The sequence below is a fragment of the Embiotoca jacksoni genome, unplaced genomic scaffold (assembly GCF_022577435.1).
Source record: "Embiotoca jacksoni isolate LCO1_2020_lvr unplaced genomic scaffold, fEmbJac1.0.p SCAF_22, whole genome shotgun sequence".
Lineage (NCBI taxonomy): Eukaryota > Metazoa > Chordata > Actinopteri > Embiotocidae > Embiotoca > Embiotoca jacksoni.
Window position 1 is genome coordinate 4,357,983 of NW_027185363.1, and position 21,368 is coordinate 4,379,350.

At 40.6% G+C, this 21,368-nt stretch overlaps 1 protein-coding gene across 7 annotated transcripts in view; it reads left to right on the forward strand.

The window, feature by feature from the left end:
• pbx1a (pre-B-cell leukemia homeobox 1a) overlaps positions 1 to 20,536 on the forward strand; it is a 49,496-nt gene extending 28,960 nt beyond the window's left edge. Inside the window, exons 3-10 of one of the 7 annotated variants that reach the window (XM_069157373.1) lie at positions 8,433 to 8,677; positions 9,005 to 9,037; positions 10,422 to 10,612; positions 10,943 to 11,078; positions 12,225 to 12,384; positions 13,343 to 13,455; positions 14,699 to 14,797; positions 18,603 to 20,536. In XM_069157373.1, the coding sequence (XP_069013474.1) occupies positions 8,433 to 8,677; positions 9,005 to 9,037; positions 10,422 to 10,612; positions 10,943 to 11,078; positions 12,225 to 12,384; positions 13,343 to 13,455; positions 14,699 to 14,797; positions 18,603 to 18,695 (1,070 nt within the window). In that variant the 3' untranslated portion in view covers positions 18,696 to 20,536. The remainder of the gene's footprint in view (positions 1 to 8,432; positions 8,678 to 9,004; positions 9,038 to 10,421; positions 10,613 to 10,942; positions 11,079 to 12,224; positions 12,385 to 13,342; positions 13,456 to 14,698; positions 14,798 to 18,602) is intronic. The other 6 variants (XM_069157374.1, XR_011178686.1, XM_069157377.1 and 3 more) reach the window with 6 other exon arrangements.
• Positions 20,537 to 21,368: the final 832 nt, after the last annotated feature.

A 21,368-nucleotide genomic window follows, 5' to 3' on the forward strand; every position in this document is an offset into this window, starting at 1 on the left:
ATTCTGGGTATAGTGGGTGTAGTTTTCTTCTTCCATAAACTGCGTGCCAGGTTTGCTTTCTTGCGCTGGTTGGGTGAAATGCATGTTCACATGTTGTCAAGTGAAGCCGAGCACAGCCAAGCAGAACCACGAGCACTCCTGTCTATGAGCGGCCATATGGCGGGTGTCCTTGCATGGTAGCTTAAGGGAGCCTTTCTCCCTGAGATGAAACAATTTTGTTTCGCGATGAACCCCCTCTCCCAGCCTTTCGTGTTCGTCAGACCCTGCCCCATCAGCCACCTCTGAGATCACACAGTACCACAGGTCCCATCAGTCGGCCTGGAGCCGCGATGACAACCTGGACATCCTAGGTAGATCTAAACCATCTCTATCACGTGTTTTCTGCCTCCCCACTTGTCAAAAAGCCCAACCCTACTTGTCTAGCCCCGCTCCGTGCCTCCAGATGTGGCTTAATTTACTGCGACTCTGCTAATTGCTGTAATTAAGGATTAATTACTGTTAATTACCTTCGCATAAACTCATCACCAGTCAAAGAGCGGGGCCTTATGAAATGTGCCATGCACAGGAACACACACCGCGGGGACTTGAGGAGGATTGTTTTACCGGACCTTTTGTTTCATGTCTTGTCCTGGTGCCTGGGGAGGGCTTGTAGGGCAACAGTTCAGGCAAACCGCTTACGGTCATGGACAATCTCCTCCTGGCTCTGACCGCTTCACACATCACCTCCTCACCAACTGTTGTTTGGGACAGCATCACTATGCTGGCTGTCATTTGATCAGAGGCTGCCATTTATTTGCCGGAAACTAGCAGACAAATGTGAGCTTTTACTACTAACGCTAACCTCACAACATTTGGGCTGCAGACTGCAATATTTTTTCAGTACCAACAGAAATGTGCTTGTTGAAACTACACTATTGAAAACTGTAAAGTATTGATTTGTAGACCTGTTCTCTAATCCTTCCATCAAATAGTAAAATCTTAACTTGACTAAGACTGTATTTTTTCTGGCATAAATCAGCTGCTGTACAGCAATTTGTTTTAACAGCAGTAGACTGAGAAGATTGGCATTCTGGTTAAATAAAAAGGGATTGATAGAAAAACATGTTCATGTTCAGAAAAGGCATTGAAAAAGTATAATTTTAGTATCAGAACTGAAACTCGGGCTTGTGCTTGAAGAGAACTCCTTCCTATGACGTGTTGTTCCATCCTTTTAGAAGGCAAACGTGCTCATAGCTGTTCTGAGCTCAAAGGGGAGGTGAAAAGGTGGCCCTTATAGAGAGATAAAGTGGTGAAAATAATTCTACTAATTATGAAAAAAGGGCTTAAGAGAGAAGTTTCAACCCTGCCTACGATTTTACCACCAGCTGAAGAAGGTGTGACTGTCTGATTGTCGATTTTGTAAAGTATATAAATAGTTGAACAATAATTTCGCCCGACTTTGGTTAAAAGTACTGGCACCTGTTTTCTTTTTGTCCCTCGTCTTCATCCGTTTATTATCTGTTATCTATCGAGGTGTCAAAAAAAGGCAAGCACGCCTGAAAATGACTTTAGAAATGTTGAAGCAATGCCCAGCCCTGCTCAATGTTTATCCAAAAATGAGTGTGACCAGTCGTTTGTGTACTTTGTGTTTTCCTGTGGACTGTCCTCGCTCCACAGAGATGTCTTTGTCTCTCTGCTCACAGGCTGACTGTGCAGCTCGCTGCTCCACGAGCTCGTGACTTCTCCTTCAGCCACCGTGGTTTCCAGTGCAGCCTGGAGCTGTTCAAACTGCATGAGCCGAGCATGAGTTTGATTCAATCAAGGAGATATATATTTTAAGACACCTTAAGAAAGACTGACAGCCAGAGGCTAATGTATTGCCTATTTTGAATAATGAATTATTTTAATGAAGGCTTTTAAATGGGAGTGCTCTGCGTTGGTGGCAGGGCGGTGCTCTGAATGGTCTTCTCCTCTGGCGCTGGCTGCCTCATTATCAGGCCAGCCCCTCAGGCCTCAAACTGGCCTGCTTAAGCCTCAGATGATGACGATAATTACCGTTATTAGGAGTAGCTGCAGGGGGAACTTGTTCTGAAAAACACCAAGCTGAGTTCTTGCCTCGCCTGCCGCCGCCACTACTGCCGCATGAGAAACTACCGATCGCCAGTGGAGAAAGCCGGAGAAGAGAAAGAGACAGAGGGAGAGCAGGAAAAAAAAAAAAAGGAGGGGATGAGGAGAGCGGCCACCAAATCCGCCTAATGTGACGCCTGTCAGCTCGTCTCCCACCAGCTGTCACCTCCCAAATGCACTGGGGTTCATTTTTTTAATTGACACCTCGCTTTCCTATTCCATTTCTATTTTTCGCCTTTCATTCTTCCTCCATCACTCTCTTGCCTCCTTGCCTGTACCATCCACATCTCCTCATGTCTGCCTGTCCCTCCAGTATTTCTTTGGTATTTTTCACTTGTCCTTGTCCCCATCCCCCACCTAGTGTCAGATACAACACTTTCTGCTCTGCCCCCTTTCTGCACATGATACTCGAGATGGCTGATAAAACATAAAGCCATTTCAGAGGTACTTTATGACTATGCCCTTGTGTACTGAGGCTGAACAGCTTCCCATTATCTGCTGATGTAGAGAGCATTTTTGGGCCTGAAAAAGTTTCCCATGAGTTTATGGATAGCCACAAATCTCACTTTGAGATTAACGTAGATGTGACGACTATTTAAACAACACAATATTTTGAGTGACAAAAGTTTGTATGGTGTAGACCGTGAGCTCTGTTTAGTAAATTCATAATGACTTATCCTTTTCTGCCCTAGATTCATTTCAAATGAAATAAAACATACAGTAATATATGTATGTGTGTGTGTGTGTGTGTGTGTGTGTGTGTGTGTGTGTGTGTGTGTGTGTGTGTGTGTGTGTGTGTATAATATATATATATATATATATGTGTGTGTGTATATGTATATGTATATATATAGTATGTTTATAATATACAGTAAACTGGATATTATGTAAACATAATATTCATTTAGTGTTCTCAGAAATGATACCAGCTCTGTGGCACAATGCTGCGTCTCCTGATGATTGCTTTGTTAACTGGAATGTTTTTTTTTATAGAACTGAGTATTGAAACCTATCAAGCTTGAAAGCTGAGATCACAAGATTCATTCTCTTCTTTTGAGCTGAAAAACTGATTAACTGATAAGTCAGTTAACAGAGAGTTAAATCAGCAAAGTATTTTGATAATCTTTGGGGTCATTTCTTGTGCAGAACTGCCAAACATTACCCAGCTCAAACTTCTCCGTTGTGAGGATTTGCTGCATTTCTTTGTTTCATGTGATAGTAAATTATATCTTTTGTTTTGGTGCGGCGGTTTAGAAAGAGGACAAGTACTTTGAAGATGAGCATCTTTGGCTTTTGTTATTTGTATTGGACATTTTTCATTATTTTCTGTCATTTTATTGACCAAACAACTGATAGATTAATTAAGAACATAATCAGCAGATTAATTGATAACGTGTCAGTTGCAATCTTAATTTCAATGCGTCCAAACTAAATGACCTTATTTTAAAATCCACAAGAACGTTGGGTGAAGTGAGTGACATGTTTTCATGTTGATGGACTGAAACCCTGAGTTATTTCTGAAAACAAGACATCATTAAAGGACCAGTGTGTAGAATTGAATTGCATTTAATGGCAAGGTTACAAATTGCAGCATTAAGAGTCAATATGGTGGCCACAAACCTCACGAAAAATGTGAAAGTCTCTCTCTCTCTAGAGCCAGTGTTTGATTTGGCCCTTCTGGGTTACTGTAGAAACATGGCGGTGCAACATGGCTCACTCTGAGGAAGAGAACCTGCTCCCTATGTAGAGAAGCGGGGAATTTTAAGTCTTAAATTAAACCATTTTAAGTAAAGCTATTTTTAGTTTCATTTATTTTGTTTATTTAAAACAGGGACAGTGGACAATAAATGTATTGCACCAGATATAGCGTGCTGCTAATTTATATCTGTTGTTTCTGCATGACATACATTCACATACAACAAATACAAATTAATAATTTGATAATATTCTTACATTCTCATACAACAATATGACCTAAAAACAATAATTACTTATATTATATATATTTAGTACTTACTAAATACTTAAAGAGGCATTATGAGATTAATGACTGCACGACTGTTTGACTTTCAACCATTTTGTAAGATTAGTTTCAACCTGATTAAATTCCTACAGAGCTGCGTAAAGAAAACTCTTTATATTTTACAAATCAAGGTCTGTTTACAGACTTCATGTAACTTCATGCAAACATCACAAATCCAACTCTCAGCAGCAGTCAAGTACAAACACAATAATACAAATTTTGAGACTAACAGTAGCACAATATTTTGTATGTATCAATTGTTTTCATAGTATAGACTTTGTTGTGTAATGTAATGATTATCATTTCTTTATTAGAGCTCAGATTCATTTCAGTAGAAATGGCCACTCATACAGTAAACTGGATGTAATGTAAACATGATATTCATATAGTGTTCTCAGTAATGATGATAGCATTGTTTGGCTCTGTAGTTCACTTCTACTCTGTGGGTCAGTATGAAATATGCCACAATGCTGCATCCTCTGCAGACTGCGTGACTGGGCTTGTATCAGATGCAGATGAGGGTAGGATGCTGAACTCCTTGAAGGAGCAGGGAGGGGAGGATTTGTATTAGTGATACTTGTCATGTCTGCTGTAAATCACGCTGTTTTTTTCAGGTTCCCAGGTTGTTGTTGTTTTGTCTCAGAATGCTGTGTGGCAGGGATGAATGGTGGTGATGTTACATTATCATGTGGCTGTCGCTTTCACTCCTGCTGACTGGTCTGTGACAGGCCCACACACACACACACACACACACACACACACACACACACACACACACACACACACACACACACACACACACACACACACACACATTTGTGTCAGGAGCAGGCCTGATTTATTAACTGCTGAAACCCTAGATGACGTGTGCCCACACAATCAATAGAGAGCACAGCCACTGCCTGGTCCTCTCTGGGGTCATGTGACGTGGACAAGAGCTCAGCAAGAAAGGACACACACACATATATATACACAACAAGGCTGCAGAGTGTATTGCATTACTGTATTGATGGGAAATGAATCCAGTCCAGCATTGACTGCTCGCTGCCAGTCAGAGGAAAGAGGGGTAAACTTTCATCATGGCTGTCAGGGACATCACTGCTGCCTTGTTTGATTGTAAATCTTCCTAATTGTGACAGAATACTTCAACATCATTAATTAAACATGTTTTCATTTAAAAGCGCTCGCAGGGCGGCTGGCCGGGTGCTCAGGGAAGTCAGCTAGTGTGCATAGCTGTGTGTTTTTTTACCATGGGCCTGTATGAGTGCTTACATTTGTTCACAAAAGTGTCTGTTTGCATTGTGTGTGTGTGTGTGTGTGTGTGTGTGTGTGTGTGTGTGTGTGTGTGTGTGTGTGTGTGTGTGTGTGTGTGTGCGTGCGTTTGTGTGTGCGTGCGCCTTGCACCTTGATTCTCCCTGTATGAGTGGGTGGCTTAATCGCCATGTTTATTTACATTCCCGTTGTCTGCAAACAGCAGGCATTGTGGCGATGGGCCCGAGCCAGCTCTTAAGGAAGTAAAACAGCAGAAATTAATTTTGTCAATAACCAAAACAAAGGCTTATTCTTAGAATTCCATTCATTATTCAGGAACCGGCTGTAGAATTGTTTATGATACGTATTCATTTTTTATGCCTTGCCTTTTTGGGTTTAGTGCCCCACATCTCAGGGAAGGAATTATAGAAGAACGTGCACAAAGGGAAGGAGCGAGGAAGAGAGGAGGAGGAGGAGGATGAGGAGGGGGGGGGGGAGGAGAGGGAGGGAGGAGGAGGAGAGGGAGGGAGGGAGGGAGGGGAGGAGGGTGGGAGGAAGCGACAGAGAGAGGAATTGTGTCCTCTCATTGTTCAATTAAGTCTGTCGGTAATGATCAAGATGAGATGATGGCCATCTTCCTTTTATAGATACTAATCTGTGTCTGTCCATGGAATAAGAGAATCGCTGAGGACTCCACGCCTTTGTCGCTACAATGGACTATAAAGTGTGTTTGAAAGGGTTTTGGTGTTATTATGCAAGTGTTGGGAGCGTGTGATTTATTGTAATAGAGGGCACTTCCCTCTGTCAGGTGATTACGTTAATGTATAGTCCACGGTTGCAGAGTTCACAACGAGCACTCTGACTGGCATTGAGGGCTAATCGATTTCATTGCTATTACTGAACAGAAATAAATAAAGCTGATGGCTGTGGTTTAGGGTAATTATGCCACAGCACAGTGAATTGTTTGATTTTCCTTATTAATTGTATTTATTTAATCCATTTCATGCTTTTAGTTGTGCACTCGGGGACTTGGAGGGAATGAATAAATCACTCTTAGGCTCATTAGATTCCCCCTCTGGTTGGGATGTGCCACTATTTTGTCAGAATCAAATTGGCGAGTGTTATAATTTCCCGCTGGTGTGATTCACATGAAAAATATCCACATATTCCTCTACCAGCACATGCACCCCCCTCCCCCCACACAGACACACACATGCACACACTCACAGGCATGCATGCTGTCTGCTCCCCATCTGAACTCCTGACCTTTTCCAGCCGTCTGATAGCCATTGACATTTGCCTCTTGAGCTGAGCTTGCTCACGTGTTGGAGCTGATGGGAATGGATGATGTTTTTGCTGGAGGAGAAAAAGGGAGGGAAGGGGGGGAAAAAAAGGGTGGTGGTGGTTGTTGGCGGTTGAAAAGAGGAGGACAGGCTTCCCACGCAGATCCAGGAATCCATCTGGACCCCCTACTCACCAAAAAGGTCACAGGGGCGACTCAACCTTACATCCTCATTATAAAGGAGCCGCCGCTGTGACCCGAGACTGTTTAGCTACAATATGGCTTGGCTGCTCTGTCACACAGCCTGTCATTTACCCTCCCTGTCTGCCGTCATCAAGTAGGAGATATACAGTATATAGTGTAGGATCGCCTGCTCGAAGCATTTTGGTGTATGACAAAGGATGTGGCAGTGAGAGCTCTGTCTTTGTCCTTGAAGACAGTGGATGGAATGGAGGGCTGCACCTGGTAGGCTGTTTTCAGCACCTCCGAGAAAAGCAGGACACGCTGCTTCTTTACCAAGGGAGCCTTCTGGTGGCAGAAAGAGGCAGGGCAATAGCACTGATCCTCAGATCGAGAGTGGTGGTGAAACACCTGTGTGTTTGTGCCAAAGGACACAGTTAAAATGGTGTTTGAAAGAATCAGCAGCATGCAGTGTTCATGGGAGTTGAGCCTCTGTCACATAAATTTCTCAGGATAATTCTCTGGTGTGTGAACATGTGCAAGACTGCATTGTGTGTGTGTGTGTGTGTGTGTGTGTGTGTGTGTGTGTGTGTGTGTGTGTGTGTGTGTGTGTGTGTGTGTGTGTGTGTGCGCGTATTAGGCTGATACAGTGTATGTTGTTTGTGCATGTCTATCTCAGTATTTCGTCTTTGTTGTGTTTACACCTCACAACAGCGGAGATAAATGTCAACTGAGAGCTCAGTTTAGTTTCAAACACTGTCCTGTCCAAGCATCAGTGTAAACAGACCTCAGTGTCAGAGGTAACACTATCCTTAGTCTGGCTAAATTAAGATTGCAAGATAACACTATGAACACAGCAGCAGGGTTCAGGTGTGCTGTTTGAATGCCAATTTAACAGTTGGGAGAAACAATTGAAAATGCTGCACACAGTTTGATAAAAAAAATGTCGTTTGATCACTGTTGCTGGGTCTTAAAAATGTTTTTTTAATGGCCCCAATGAATTATGAATTTTGAACCTTTTACTACCCTCTTAGTACTTTTTAAAGTAGTCATGATATTTTTATTTGTGTATCGTGATCTGTTGTTCAAACTATTAAATTTTGTATACTTCTTTGCTGATTTATCTGAGCCAGGTGTTTTTACGTTAATAAACTGCATCAGACTTGTGTTATTAGTTTGTTTTTCTGTTTAGATAGTATCTGACAAGATAATAAAGCCATCAGGTAGAAACTAAACATAGTCTGAGCATACGGAGAGCAATGAAAGATGAACTCTGGTGGAAGGTTGTGTGAATTTTTTTTACATGAAATGATAGTCAGAATCGATGAAATGATAGTTTTATGGTCTTGCTTAGCTGGCAGTCTCTGTGAGGGTACAAGTTTTTATGACATAGACTTGAACTGTTATAACGACGGCCATATTTCAGGGAGTTCACTCAGTAGGCTCGAGCAGGAATAATAGTTAAAACCCTTTTTTCAGCCATTGTAAAACTCGTACACTTTGCTGTTCAGCCATTTTGAACATCCATGTACAGTAAATGATGCAGTGTACCATCGCACTTCTCATGTTCTCTCCTGCTGTCATCCACAGTGCTCAGTATTCGAGGGGCCCAGGAGGAGGAGCCTCCAGATCCCCAGCTGATGCGACTGGACAACATGCTGCTGGCAGAGGGGGTGGCCGGGCCGGAGAAAGGCGGCGGGTCGGCAGCTGCAGCAGCCGCAGCGGCAGCCACCGGTGGCGTCGGCGCCGACAACTCAGCAGAACACTCTGATTACCGGGCCAAGCTCTCTCAGATCAGACAAATCTACCACACAGAGCTGGAGAAGTATGAACAGGTGGGGACAAGATACCTCATTCTCTGTTACCTGCTGCTCCAAAACACATTCAGCATTTTCTCAGATATATTATATCATGGATCATGGATTTAACTCAGTTCCTGTTTGTGTAAAAGATATTTATATTGTTGTTTTATTTAGGTATATTATCAGCACATATAAGTGCATCAGATTCCCATGTCTCATATGTGTTTTTCCAGTAAAACGTTAGCACTTTGCTCAACCAAAGAAGCATAAATTTAACCCTCCGTAATACGATTATCTGCCCTGTTGCTGTGCCCATGAACCAGGCACTAGTTTAAACCCCCTTTTTCTTGTATTTTATAGTGCCTTTCCAGTCCACATGTGGGGGAATCCTCTGTGAGTTTGAAGGAATGATCAGTTTCATTTTTTCACGACACAATAATTCATATCAAAGTTGTCTCCTCTCCCATGAATAGATTCTTCTCATTTGCTAAAAGTAGAAAATATTGAAATATATTTTCCTATTCTGTCTTATAGCTGTTATTATTTTAAACAATCAAAAAGGCTTAACTGTATTTTGATGGATAATGAATCGGGATAGAAACAAACCTTTGACAAATGAATAGAAGTGTTTCGTATAGAAATTATTGACATACACAAATGCATAACTTGACTGATATAAAAAGTCATAAAGGATCTCGTGGTAATGTCGATTGGATCAAACACACGCGATCTTTTATGTTACACTGTGAATTTGTAGTTTGAACACATTTGTTTAAGCACAATGACTTCCTCGCACCATTCCCAGGGCCTTTTTCTTGTTCTTGGTCTACTGCAAACTGGGAAAAGCTCCATCCTGTGAGCCTTAATAGAAATAAGTCGGTATAAAGAATGTATGAGAAGTTCTCCTGAGAGTTTTCTGCTCATTTTCTCGGTATAATGGTATAATGCTCTTGAAATCAGCACTCACAGGACAACTCATGACAAGCCAAGCTTTCAGAGATGCTATCTCTAAGCAGGCAAGCAGCCATTATATCAGTCACACACCAGCTCTTTTCCAAAGACTGTAACGTCTTGTCATTCCATCGGAAGTCAAAGCGTTCCGGGTTTGTCATCTTCTCTGAGGAAGGCTAGTCATCGCTAACTGTCACAGTCAATATACACCTGAGCATTTTTGTGTCACCACGCTATGTACACCTCTTGCGCGTATGAGTGAGTAGTGTCGAGCGTGTGTGTGCGCAAGCAGAACGGCTGCTCGGTGCATCACTTTGACTGACGTAACCCTGGTGTTGACAAGCAACAGACACCTTGACTCTGAATGCAGTCATATCCAGTGACTGATTCAGACAGAGAGAGAACGAGGTAGACACAAAGATGGAGTGAAAAGAGAGGGAGACAGTTTAAACCTCTTGAACGTGAACGGGACTGAAAGCCTGCTGTCATTTTAGATTTCTCTTCCCTTGTCACATTTTCTCTTCCATTGAAGAGAAGTCTTTTTAATATTCAGAGCACTGAAAGTCTCACTGCCTCCACTGTATGACTCCGCTGCCACATTTGTTTGGCTTGAAACATCGCGGTGTGTCTGCTGCTTTAATTTAGACTATTCTTATTACCTCTAACACTACTGCTGTTAGACTGTCAGCACTGCTTGTGAGGCCAAAGCCTCCCAGTGAAGGTGCAGCCTCTCCAGAATCCAATTTCATCCTTTTGTTCTGTCTGAAGCTGTCGAGCCTCTCTGATAGTTATTCTTTTTATGAATCCTGTCTGTCTGTGCATCCAGGCGTGCAATGAGTTCACCACCCATGTGATGAACCTGCTGAGGGAGCAGTCTCGAACACGACCCATCTCGCCCAAAGAGATCGAGCGCATGGTCAGCATCATCCACCGCAAGTTCAGCTCCATCCAGATGCAGCTGAAACAGAGCACCTGCGAGGCCGTCATGATCCTGCGCTCACGCTTTCTTGATGCCAGGTCTGTGTGGGCCCTCCTGACTGGGCACAACCAAACCCTTTGTTTTAATGGATTTTGCTCTCTTTATAAGAAGTTTTTTTTTTATTTTACTTTCTGTTGTTATCAGTCAGACAGATCTGTGTCTTTAATGGTCAATTTCAATTCATGGTTTATTTTTCTTTCTTTTTTGTTATTTGACTTTGTTTAATTATTGCTCTGTAATATTTAAATCCATTTCTTGAACTGCCTTCAATAAAAGTAGACGCAAGAGAGCAATGTAACTAATTTACTTACTGAACAAATATTCGTATAACTTTCTGTCCTGTGTCTCTCTTTGTTGTTTCTGTCCAGACGAAAGAGGAGGAACTTCAACAAACAGGCAACAGAGATCCTAAACGAGTACTTTTACTCCCATCTCAGTAACCCCTATCCCAGCGAGGAGGCCAAAGAAGAGCTGGCCAAGAAATGTAGCATCACAGTGTCACAGGTAACCACAAAGAACTGTTTAATCTTCTTTGACTGTGTGGTAAACGTGTCAGTCAATTATAATTTGAAGATTCAAAATCAGTGGGGCTTCAGTCACGGCCTTGCAGGACTGAAGTTTCCACAGGCAATACTCAGATTGACAGCAGTTAATTTTCTCAAGTACTTTACATCAATTTTAATCCTACACTGGGTTAGAGTAAGCTTCAGGGTGTCCAGTGCTGAGAATACCTCACCAATAGCTTGTGAGAGTCACTTGAAGCCAAGCATTGTTAATAATGAACACAATAATGTGAAATATTAACAGTGACTTAAAAATATATATCTTAATACCAAGCATTGGAATGTATGCAGTATTTTATGAACAGTGTTGCAAGAAATGACTCTTTCAGTTTATCATGGATCCTTACCTTTAAGTTTCACTTTGACTTCAGGCCAAGTAACAGCATCAATTTAATGTGCAACAGCCCTATTCAATCTATGTCCCCCAGGCCAGATACTGCTAATATATCTATTTGATCACACATGCCAAGTGTGTGTCCTTGCATGTGCTAATGTATCGAAAAACATCATGCAGCATGAGAGTTGTTTGTTGATATTAATTGGCTGAAAATTCTGTAATTTATGCAGCCATCTTGCTTTGACATTGAACAGCTCTGCTGTACATTATGTTTGCAATCATTTAAAATCTCAGAGATTATTGTAAATGTCACTAATACAAAGGACTAGAAAGGTTATCTGTAAAAGAATAAATATCCTGAAAGGAGATAGTATTTCATACACAGTGCTGCTGATGAAAGAATATATAGATTAATAGGACTTGAAAATGTTAAATTAATCATTAGTGCAACTACAGTAACACAATAGAGATGGTCCATGAATCGCTGATCAAATCACAGGCAGCTCTATAGGACCATCACTGGTTCACTTCCACAGGATTTGTGTAAAACTGCAGTATACAAATTATTGTAATATTTTCCTTTAGGTTTGATTCATAAATATTTATAGGTCAAATGAAATGTTTTGCAAAGAAAACAATCTCCTGTTGTGTTTAACATTATAAAGGAGTCACATTTGCGTCACACATACCAAAATGTAATAATAATCAGCTATAGATTTGCTCTAATCAGCCTTTATGCATTCCTGACAGGTATCAAACTGGTTTGGGAACAAGAGAATCCGATATAAGAAAAACATCGGCAAGTTCCAAGAAGAGGCCAACATGTATGCAGCGAGGACTGCAGTCAATGCAACCAGTGTGTCGGCTCACGGCAGCCAGGCCAACTCCCCATCGACTCCCAATTCAGCAGGTGAGCTGCAGGCTCTGGATAAAGGGCCACTGGGTTATACCGTATTAAAGAAGAATTTTATTTTGTATACCTGAGCAGATAGAAGCACGAGTTGGAGTACAGTAAATGTTCTCATACCAGAGCCCCGACTCAGGAATTCAGTCTCTGGTGCTGTTTGATGGAGGCGAACAGAAAGCCCCTCTTCTCTGTAACTAACGCAGTAATACGCTTTGGCTTTCTCGCTCTCCTCGTTCCAGTTTTTCTCTTTCTTCTCAGCCTTTTGCCATCTGTCTCTCTCACTCGTTTTCTCTCTCTCTCTCTCTCTCTCTCTCTCTCTCTCTCTCTCTGTTATTGACCTCTTGGTCTTGTGGACGTTAATTTTTCCTGCCTCTTGTCCGGTTGACCTCATGTATGCCATTAAGCTGCTCCGAGGGCAATCGGAGTCTTTTGTCATATACCGACTTTGCAACTGTATTGGATTAGGACCGGGTGTTGAAATCAAGTTACGCGATGGTCTCTTTACATCTGGGGAGCTTGGGTCCATTAAAGGACGAAGACAATTCTTTTGGTCTTCCTGCAGATCAATTATTACTTCCTTAATGAAACACTAGCAGCACGGACATTTAACAGTAATGTGATCCATAAGGCTTGTTTTAACTGGAGCTTAAACAGTTACACTGAGAGTCTGTTTGATTCTTCTCGGTTGATTTTTTTTTTTTTTTTTCCCTTTGAAATTGTGGGTCAATGATTTTTTTGTTTTTTTTTGTTCACCTTCTGCATTTGTCGTCTGCAAGTTTGTAGAAAAAGCTTTTTTCATGATGCCTGCCAACCTCTTAAACTAACCCACTTATTGCACTTTTTGCTTATGCATGATCATTTTAACTTTCCGTCCCTCTCTTTCTTCTCTGTCACTGTCTCCTCTGATCTTTGTCCTCCTCTCTTGCTCTCTTTCTTCTTCTCTGCCTCTGTGTATTCTCAGGTTCTGCTGGCTCTTTTAACATGTCAAACTCCGGAGACTTGTTCATGAGTGTGCAGTCCCTCAATGGGGACTCGTACCAAGGGGGGCAGGTTGGGGCCAACATACAATCCCAGGTAGGCGTCAGGTGTCCTACACGACTGAAAAGTGTAAAAGTCTTGAGCTCATTTATGATTCTGTTTAACCACCTACCAGTCAGGGAGTTTCGATGCCCACAATGACTAGACCTACACACTGAAACAAAGGTTATACTTAGCCCGAAGCTTCACACTAATGTAGAAACCATTGTCAAGCCTACGTTGAGTAGACGACTGCAGACAGTTTTGGAAACGGTGCAACACTCATCAGCACTCCTGACAACAGTTTACATAGCCACTGGTGCACCGCAGCTATCTGACCTTGCCCCAGTGGACAGTTATGACCAACACAGTGTTACAACTCTCACCATAGATTAAGGACTCTCCGCCTGAGGTGATATTCTCGTTTGGTTTTAGTGCTTTTGGCATCATTTCCTTAACCCTCCTTTTCTATTCAGATCAGCTCGCCAAACGCTTTAGGTCGTTCATGAATATGCAAAAGGGACGACCCTTAAAAGAGGTAAAGAGGTCTTCAGGCTTTGCTGTTAATTATTGAAACTCATGTTACTTTAAAGGGTTATTTTTCTGATTGTGTCAGAATCGCCTCACTCTCAAAGATTTACAATTAAATGAAAGCAGGAAAGAAAGTACAAAGCACAGCTCTGACTAAATTGGCCTCGTTAGTGTAGCACTGTGATTTGCTGCGAAATCCATATGGAAGGTGTGTTTTTGTACACAAGGTGACTGGCTCTGCCAAAAGCTACAAAGTAATTTTCCGTGAATCCCCTAGTGAAGAACTTTTAAATGGCAGTTTTCCAACAAAACTTTGTAAGAAAAAAAAAAGAAAAAAGAAAGACCTCTAATTTTTATCGGCAGCCATGTCAGATAAGCGTGTTTCCTTGTGAAGCCTCATCAGAGCATTTGTTTCACTTTCATGTGGCAAAAAAACAAAACAAGTCTTCTTGTCTGCATATACAGTAAACGACACTGTCAGTAGTGTGCAGCTACATACTAAAGTCTGATTTTGATGAGTTATTTAACCACAACTACAAATACATTCATCATTAGTTATTCCCTGTAATTTTTCTTGTATTTTTGTCCTTTTGCATCCTCTGTTATCGAGCTTGTAAAAGCGGTGTATGATTCTGACTCGGTGTTTGTAACCTTTTCCTGTTTACGGTACCCTTTTACTATCAGACTGACCTTTCCTTGTGCATTGCTGTCTTTGTTATCCAGAGCTTTTGTCTGACCAGTCCTTTTGTCTGTGTCCCCGCTGTTCCAGGTGGATACCCTTCGCCATGTTATCAGCCAGACCGGAGGATACAGTGACAGCCTCGCAGCCAGCCAGATGTACAGTCCACAGGGCATCAACGTAAGACCTGTAAACAATCTCCTTCTGTCCTTCTTAACGTTTCTTTGCTGTTTTACTTTGCAGTGATTCACCAGTTGCAGGATGTGCATGATATTGTCTAAATCTCCGTGCACACTGGGACGCCACTTAGCAGTGTTTGCCAGGGTTGGGCTGTTGTCCAGCTACCCCCCCCCCACAGCCTCCTCCCCTCCCCTCCCCCCGTGCTCCAGTCGTGCCCTCGGTGGCAGGCAATGAGGCAGCTACCAGGCTGAGTAGCTGGACATGCTCCTAGCCTGTCGGAGGATATTAGCGTTAGCGAGGCACCTGCAGTCGACAGAAACAAGGACACAGGTGTCATCTTCCCTCCCGACGCTGCTCTGTCATTGGCACCATAGGACAAGGCATACTTACCGTCCTCTCCGAGACTGGCTTCACAAAAAAAAAAAAAAAAAAAAAGTTTCCAGTCGCTAATTCTTAAAATAACTCCTTAACCAGGCTGTCAAAGGCTGGGCCAGTTGTTTGGGTCTCCTTGCTGGGCTGGGCAGGGCAGGACAGGCAACACTGGAGGCAGTGTGTTAGCATGTAGATCCATAGCGACAGGCTGCGCGGGGCTGAACAGAATCAATACGACAGTCACAGGGACAGAAGGAGCGGGGCTTTGGGCTAACAGTCCAAGCACATTGGTCAGATCATTCATCCACAGGAACAGCAGCACTGACAGCCAAGCCTGCAACACCCTCCGTGCTAAAATAAGAACTCAAATGCATCCAGCTTGCACCGACGTGCAACAGGCTCAACTGGAAGGAGTTGTTTAACACAATGTGCTGTGATTTAGACGAATGCAAATCTTTTTTGGGAAAAGTGCAAGACTAACCTCCAAACTAAGTGGGTACTTGAGCTTGGCAGTGACCCAAATGCATTGAATTACCAAAAGGATGACTCTCTCCTCAGTTTGTGCTTCTCATGTAGGTGCAGCCGATTTCACAACAAAATAGGCCATCTTTCAAAAACCACAAGATTGTTTAAAACCACTTTTAACACTTTATTAATGTCGAATAACATGTTTGTTGTTTACAAAAATAATGAGGACAAAATAAACATTTTAAGTTCTGCATTTATTTTTTTTTTACATTTTTATTGTTCCACAAACAGTATATTTTGTTTCATTTAGATGATTAGACAAGTCACTGAGGATTTTAGAAACATCCACGTGTTGTCAAATGACTGTCAGGGTCTGCGGATTTTTACTTTCCAGAGAAACTGATGTTTTGAGCTCAAATGTAATAGTAATACATGAGTGAGTGGGGAAACTGGACCTACCGTGAATAATATGCAATTTTTTATCAATAAAGTTGTCTGAATTTGTATATTTTAACCATAGCAGCCTGTAGCATACAACAAGAAGTTCAACCAATCAGTCAGTCCGGGTTTTTAAGTGGTCATACGGTCAAAACAAGAAATTATCTGAACTGAGCCATCATGCAAAAATACATTGTGATGTATTTTTAAAATTTTTTACTTATAAAATGAATTGTGTCTGTTTATTGTGAAACAGATTATAAACCACATTATCCAGCCCTAAAAAAAAGTTGTATTTTAAAAGACTCAAAGAAGAATACAAGCAGTTATGTTCAGTAATGGTGACAATGTGACACTCTTATCATGTTTTAATAACAAAAACACCTTAAACAAAAATTCCAGCGTTCCAGTTCAGCTTGTGAATGAAGTATTTATGTAGCTCAAATGGTATTTTTGTTCTCTTTCAAAGATTCAGTGACTGAACTCTTGTGGTTCACCTCTCCTTCTTTATCCTTGAACAGCAATTACACCCCTCAAATTGCTGGTGGGTGTCGCCTCTCTCAGACAGTGGAAATGTTTTTTTTTTCTCTCATTCTTTCTTTTTTCCCCTCTTGCCTCTGAATAAGATGACAGACGGTCTTTACGCAAAAATAACAGGGTTTGGAAATAAGAGGCTGCCAAAGCACATTCCCAGCACTCAATAATAGCGTGGAAATTGCAATTAATGTCCTTAATGGTCTTTAGTCAACCTTTTATCACTATTTGAGATGGCTTCCATTTTAAAGAGCTATCTTTTTTATTGTGATAATTTATTCTTTTATCAACCATCTCAGGGCTATATTCTGAAATATCTGAAAGGTCTGTGTATTCTGTGTTTCATCTCCTCTGTTTATCTGATATTATGTCAGCCGCTTGGAGGGGAAAATGAGCGAAGTGGTGCAAGAATATTTTACTAATGAAGAGTCTAATTAAAGACAGTTATTAGTGCTGTCTGTCAGAGTTTTTGTCGCATTTTGGAAAGTCTTTCACATTTTCATTTAAGTTTAGGATTTACATTCTATTTTTGTAGTTTTAGGAGCCACATAAACCAACTCAAAACAATGTCTATGTGAGAGTGAAGATCTTTTTCTCCATTCTGAATGTATTTCCAAAGCAATACATGCAGCAATGAACAATGTTATTTGATATATCCCTTTTGAGTAATAGCCAATTTTTTGTAAAAGATATGTCTGGGGAAATAAAATAGTTATGTTATAAAATCATATTGTTATTAAGTATGTCTTCTTACTATGTTATTAATACAAACATGGTGTTCTAGTGAGGATTTACAGCAGCAGGATGGTGTATGTGACTTAAAATAAACTACACCGCTAATGTTCATCATAACAAAGAGACATTATATTTGATATTTTCTGATATTGTACGAGTATATTCACTCTTTGAGTGAGTGAGATGAGAGCATTGATACCACTCTCATATATGTTCATTTGGATTCGCAAAAAGACTGTAAACAGGAGGGAAACAATGAGCCTGGCTCCTGTGAGGCATCTCTAAAGCTCGGTCATTATCACATTATATCTTATTCATTTAATCAGTGCAAAAACTGAAGTGTAAAAGTTGTGCTGTGATTATGAGCATGGCACAGCGATTTCCTCTGATTCTCGTCATCTCAGTGACATTTTTCTTTTAAACAAAAAGGATGTGTTTCTCAGTGAAAAGGCTACCATTGTGCATACATGTTCTTTTATATTTGAACAGTCAGTTAAACATCTCCAGGCTCCAGCTTCTTATTTACCATGAAAGTCATATCAAACTTCTCATCTGACCCTTGGCCAGAAAGCAAATAAGCCTATTTTCCAAAATTTCAAACTTCAATTAACTGATTGTGATATTTTATAAATATATAATAGTACATTCTGTATCATTTTGAAATTGCCAGACACTGTGGATTTTATTCACAGAGGAGCAAACAGTGTATTTGTTGGGGACTAGTCTCAAGTGGATTGCACATTTGGTGTAACTTGTATGTGTGTACAGCAGCAGAGCAGAATGAATAGAATTTAATTCAAATACAGTGTATAAATACAAATACATTATCCAACACCGGGGTGTGGCTCATAAGAGGTTTTACAAAGGTCTATGGCACACAGGAAGAAGCTCGTTTTTGGTTGTGATCTGTCGAAAAATAGCATTATTTAAATCATCACTTTAGACCATGTACAAATAATAAACTCATCCTTTGAATATATAGAAACGGTTCTGCGACTTCTTTTACCTGCTGCAAGCCAAATCTGTGGTCTTTAATCCAGCATCAGGCCCCGAGTTCAAGCGTTACCTGGGTTCAAGGCTCAGCTTGCTCTATGATTGGGATTTGCTGACCCAGTGGTCCGACAAAAACAAGTATATACTATATGAACTAAATATATAAATAATCTTGTGCCACCTTTGTCCTTAAAGACAGTTCTATACCCATTTTGTAACATGCTGTAAACTGTGTTTGCACCGAGCTAACTTCTTCCTTGTCTTATCTTCACAGACAAACGGTGGCTGGCAAGATGCTCCGACTCCTTCGTCAGTGACATCGCCCACAGAAGGACCTGGGAGCGTTCATTCAGATACTTCCAACTGAATCTACCCATCTCCACACCTCATCCACAAAAGAACATGGACTGACGTTGCTATTCACAGTAATTAAACAAAGGAATTCACTGTCCCTCAGTTTGGCGGGGTACTGTGAAATCCTAACCAGAAAAATTAAATCATATTTCCTCTGCTTCTAACGACGGACTTTTGGGATACAAACAAAAAAACAATTTCACAATAAAAATCAAAACAATATCGCAATCAATGGAGACGTTTGTACAGATTTCACATTATAATCAGAGGGCTGGGGTTCCTTATTCACTCGTAATGTTTTCACTCATTATGATGAAATATAAAATAAAAGTAAAGAAATAAAATCATTGGTTGAACTGAAAATACTTCATTCTACCTCTCAGCCACTAAAAAAAAGTAGAAAAAATGTCAGTGACCATTTATTTGTTTTGTAAAAATGAAACTTTTGTCTTTGCAAGCAAGAGGCACATCTTCTTACTTAACATTTTGTTGTCTCTCACCTATTCTATGGTACGCCATTTAGACTTAAATATTGCTCAGTTGTTTACAATGTGTGCTCGATAAAAGTATGTTCATCTTCCCCTCTGTCTCCGACGAGTCCAAACCGAGTTCTGTCAGGAGATTTTACCTCTAAGGTAACCCTGTGAAGTATGTTATCTGTAAAACAATAAATAAATACTTGTCATCAAATCAGACAAGCTTGACATCATTCATTAAGATACCACATATATTCAATCATTTTGCACCATGTTGGTTTTGGTTCTGCAGCATATTGGTGGAGTGGAAGTTACAGAAATGCCTGATTTACTGACACAACAAGAAAAAACAGGACTTGTTTCCTTTTCTGTCGCTGCACGAGAAGAAAGTGTTTACTTGAACCATTAATGACATTTTTGTTGTTTTCCACCATCACTGCAGAAGAGAGGTTTTTTTTGACGATGCCAAAATGCTGATGTAACCAAAACAAAACCAAGAAAAGTCTGTTTTAATGTATTACTTAAACAAATATGTAGTTCACTTTTGCTTTTTTCTACTCAACTAAAATCATCTTTTGTGACTTAGCTCTGGTGCCACAATCAAGTGAACAATTCTGCCCCATTGAAAGAAATACGAAAAGAAAAGAAAGTTTGTCAAGGACGTCTGTAACTGAGTTTGTTTTTCAGTACACAAAGCCACAATCCACTTAAACAGGGAAGTCATTATGTTAATAGAGTTTCACATGCTTACAGTGGATCCTTGCTCCTGAATCCACAGCGCAGGTCCAGAGATGCTCGTAGCATGAAGCCACTGATCATCGTAATTAAAGAGGCATGTGGACGTACCTGAACGGCTACTCAGCTGAGGACAATTTGATGTGAAGATAATTTTACATTCCACATTTTTATCGAACTGTGTCCTGTTTAAGGTGTTTATTTACATATAATCAATATATTACTCTGCTGGTACTGCTTTAGTAGCCCTAGAAGTGACACCAAAACAAATACAGACATTTGAATTCATGCTTGTCTCAGTACAATCAGGCTGATTTTTTTTCAGTATTAAAAATTTATGAACAAATGTTAACCATGAAGTACTAAAGAAGGGGCAATAATGTCAAATAATGTGTTTTCTGAGCAGTCTAACCCTGTTTATAGACACATTTTATGTTGTGTGGCCTATTTGGTTTTGTATTTGGTTTTTTTTTTGTAATGGTATGCTTAATGTAGGCTATTACTTTTTTTGTTTTGTTTTCTTATTCTCGTGAATTAGCTCATGAACTTTCAACATGTGTTTATGTGCACCATTGTGCTTGACTTGCTTTGTTGGAAAAGGTTTTCAACACATTAAAATGATATGTAATACAGCGCGATCATACATCCGCATTTTTTTTTTTCTTGTGGAGTTGACGAGAGAGCGGAGAAGAAGTCTACGTTTTGTTCACCATCACACGAAGGCATCAGTGGCACGATGCTAATCACTGCTGTGATAACTGAAAGGTTAGTGAGCCAGCAGACCTCCCCCCCCCTCCCCCATTTAATAGCCGACCATAATGGCTCCTATCCAACATGTTAGTGTACAAACACAAACTACCAAAATCAAGCATCTGCTGTAGAAAAGAAGGAAACTGTCAGCTGTTTAGTTGACTGGTGTAAAAACTATTTGGCATTTTAAGTTAGGATCCATGTAGTTGCTCACAAATCTACTCAAGCTCCTGTATTGACTCATTCGATTGGCACGTCTTATCTGTCTGAAATTGTTTTTGAATATTTTTAAGGTATGGCCATTGTTATATAGAACATCCAGTCTTGTAAATAATCAGTTTAGGTAAAAATGTATGGCCTGTCTTATCCTGTCGGTGGTGCTAAGGCACACGTCCTTTGTTTCATACTGAAGAAGAAAGTCTTTAAAAAAAATTGTCATAAAATATTTGTAGCATTTTAAAATCAGATTTGGTAGTTTGCTAAAATATCTGGGTCGTGTACTTTTTAGTAAACCTTACTTAAACACGTCATTTGTTGAGGACTATTTTCAGCTGCGGATTTATAAATGCAGCTCTGAGTATTTCTGAAAACAGGGTCCTTATTGGAGAAACGTGTAACCCTGTGAGGCCCATGATTTGTTTTCTCGTAGTTTTGACAACAATGACACGGTGAGTAACATATATCACAGTAAGCGGGCATAGAGGGGGGAAAAAAATGAGCAAAAT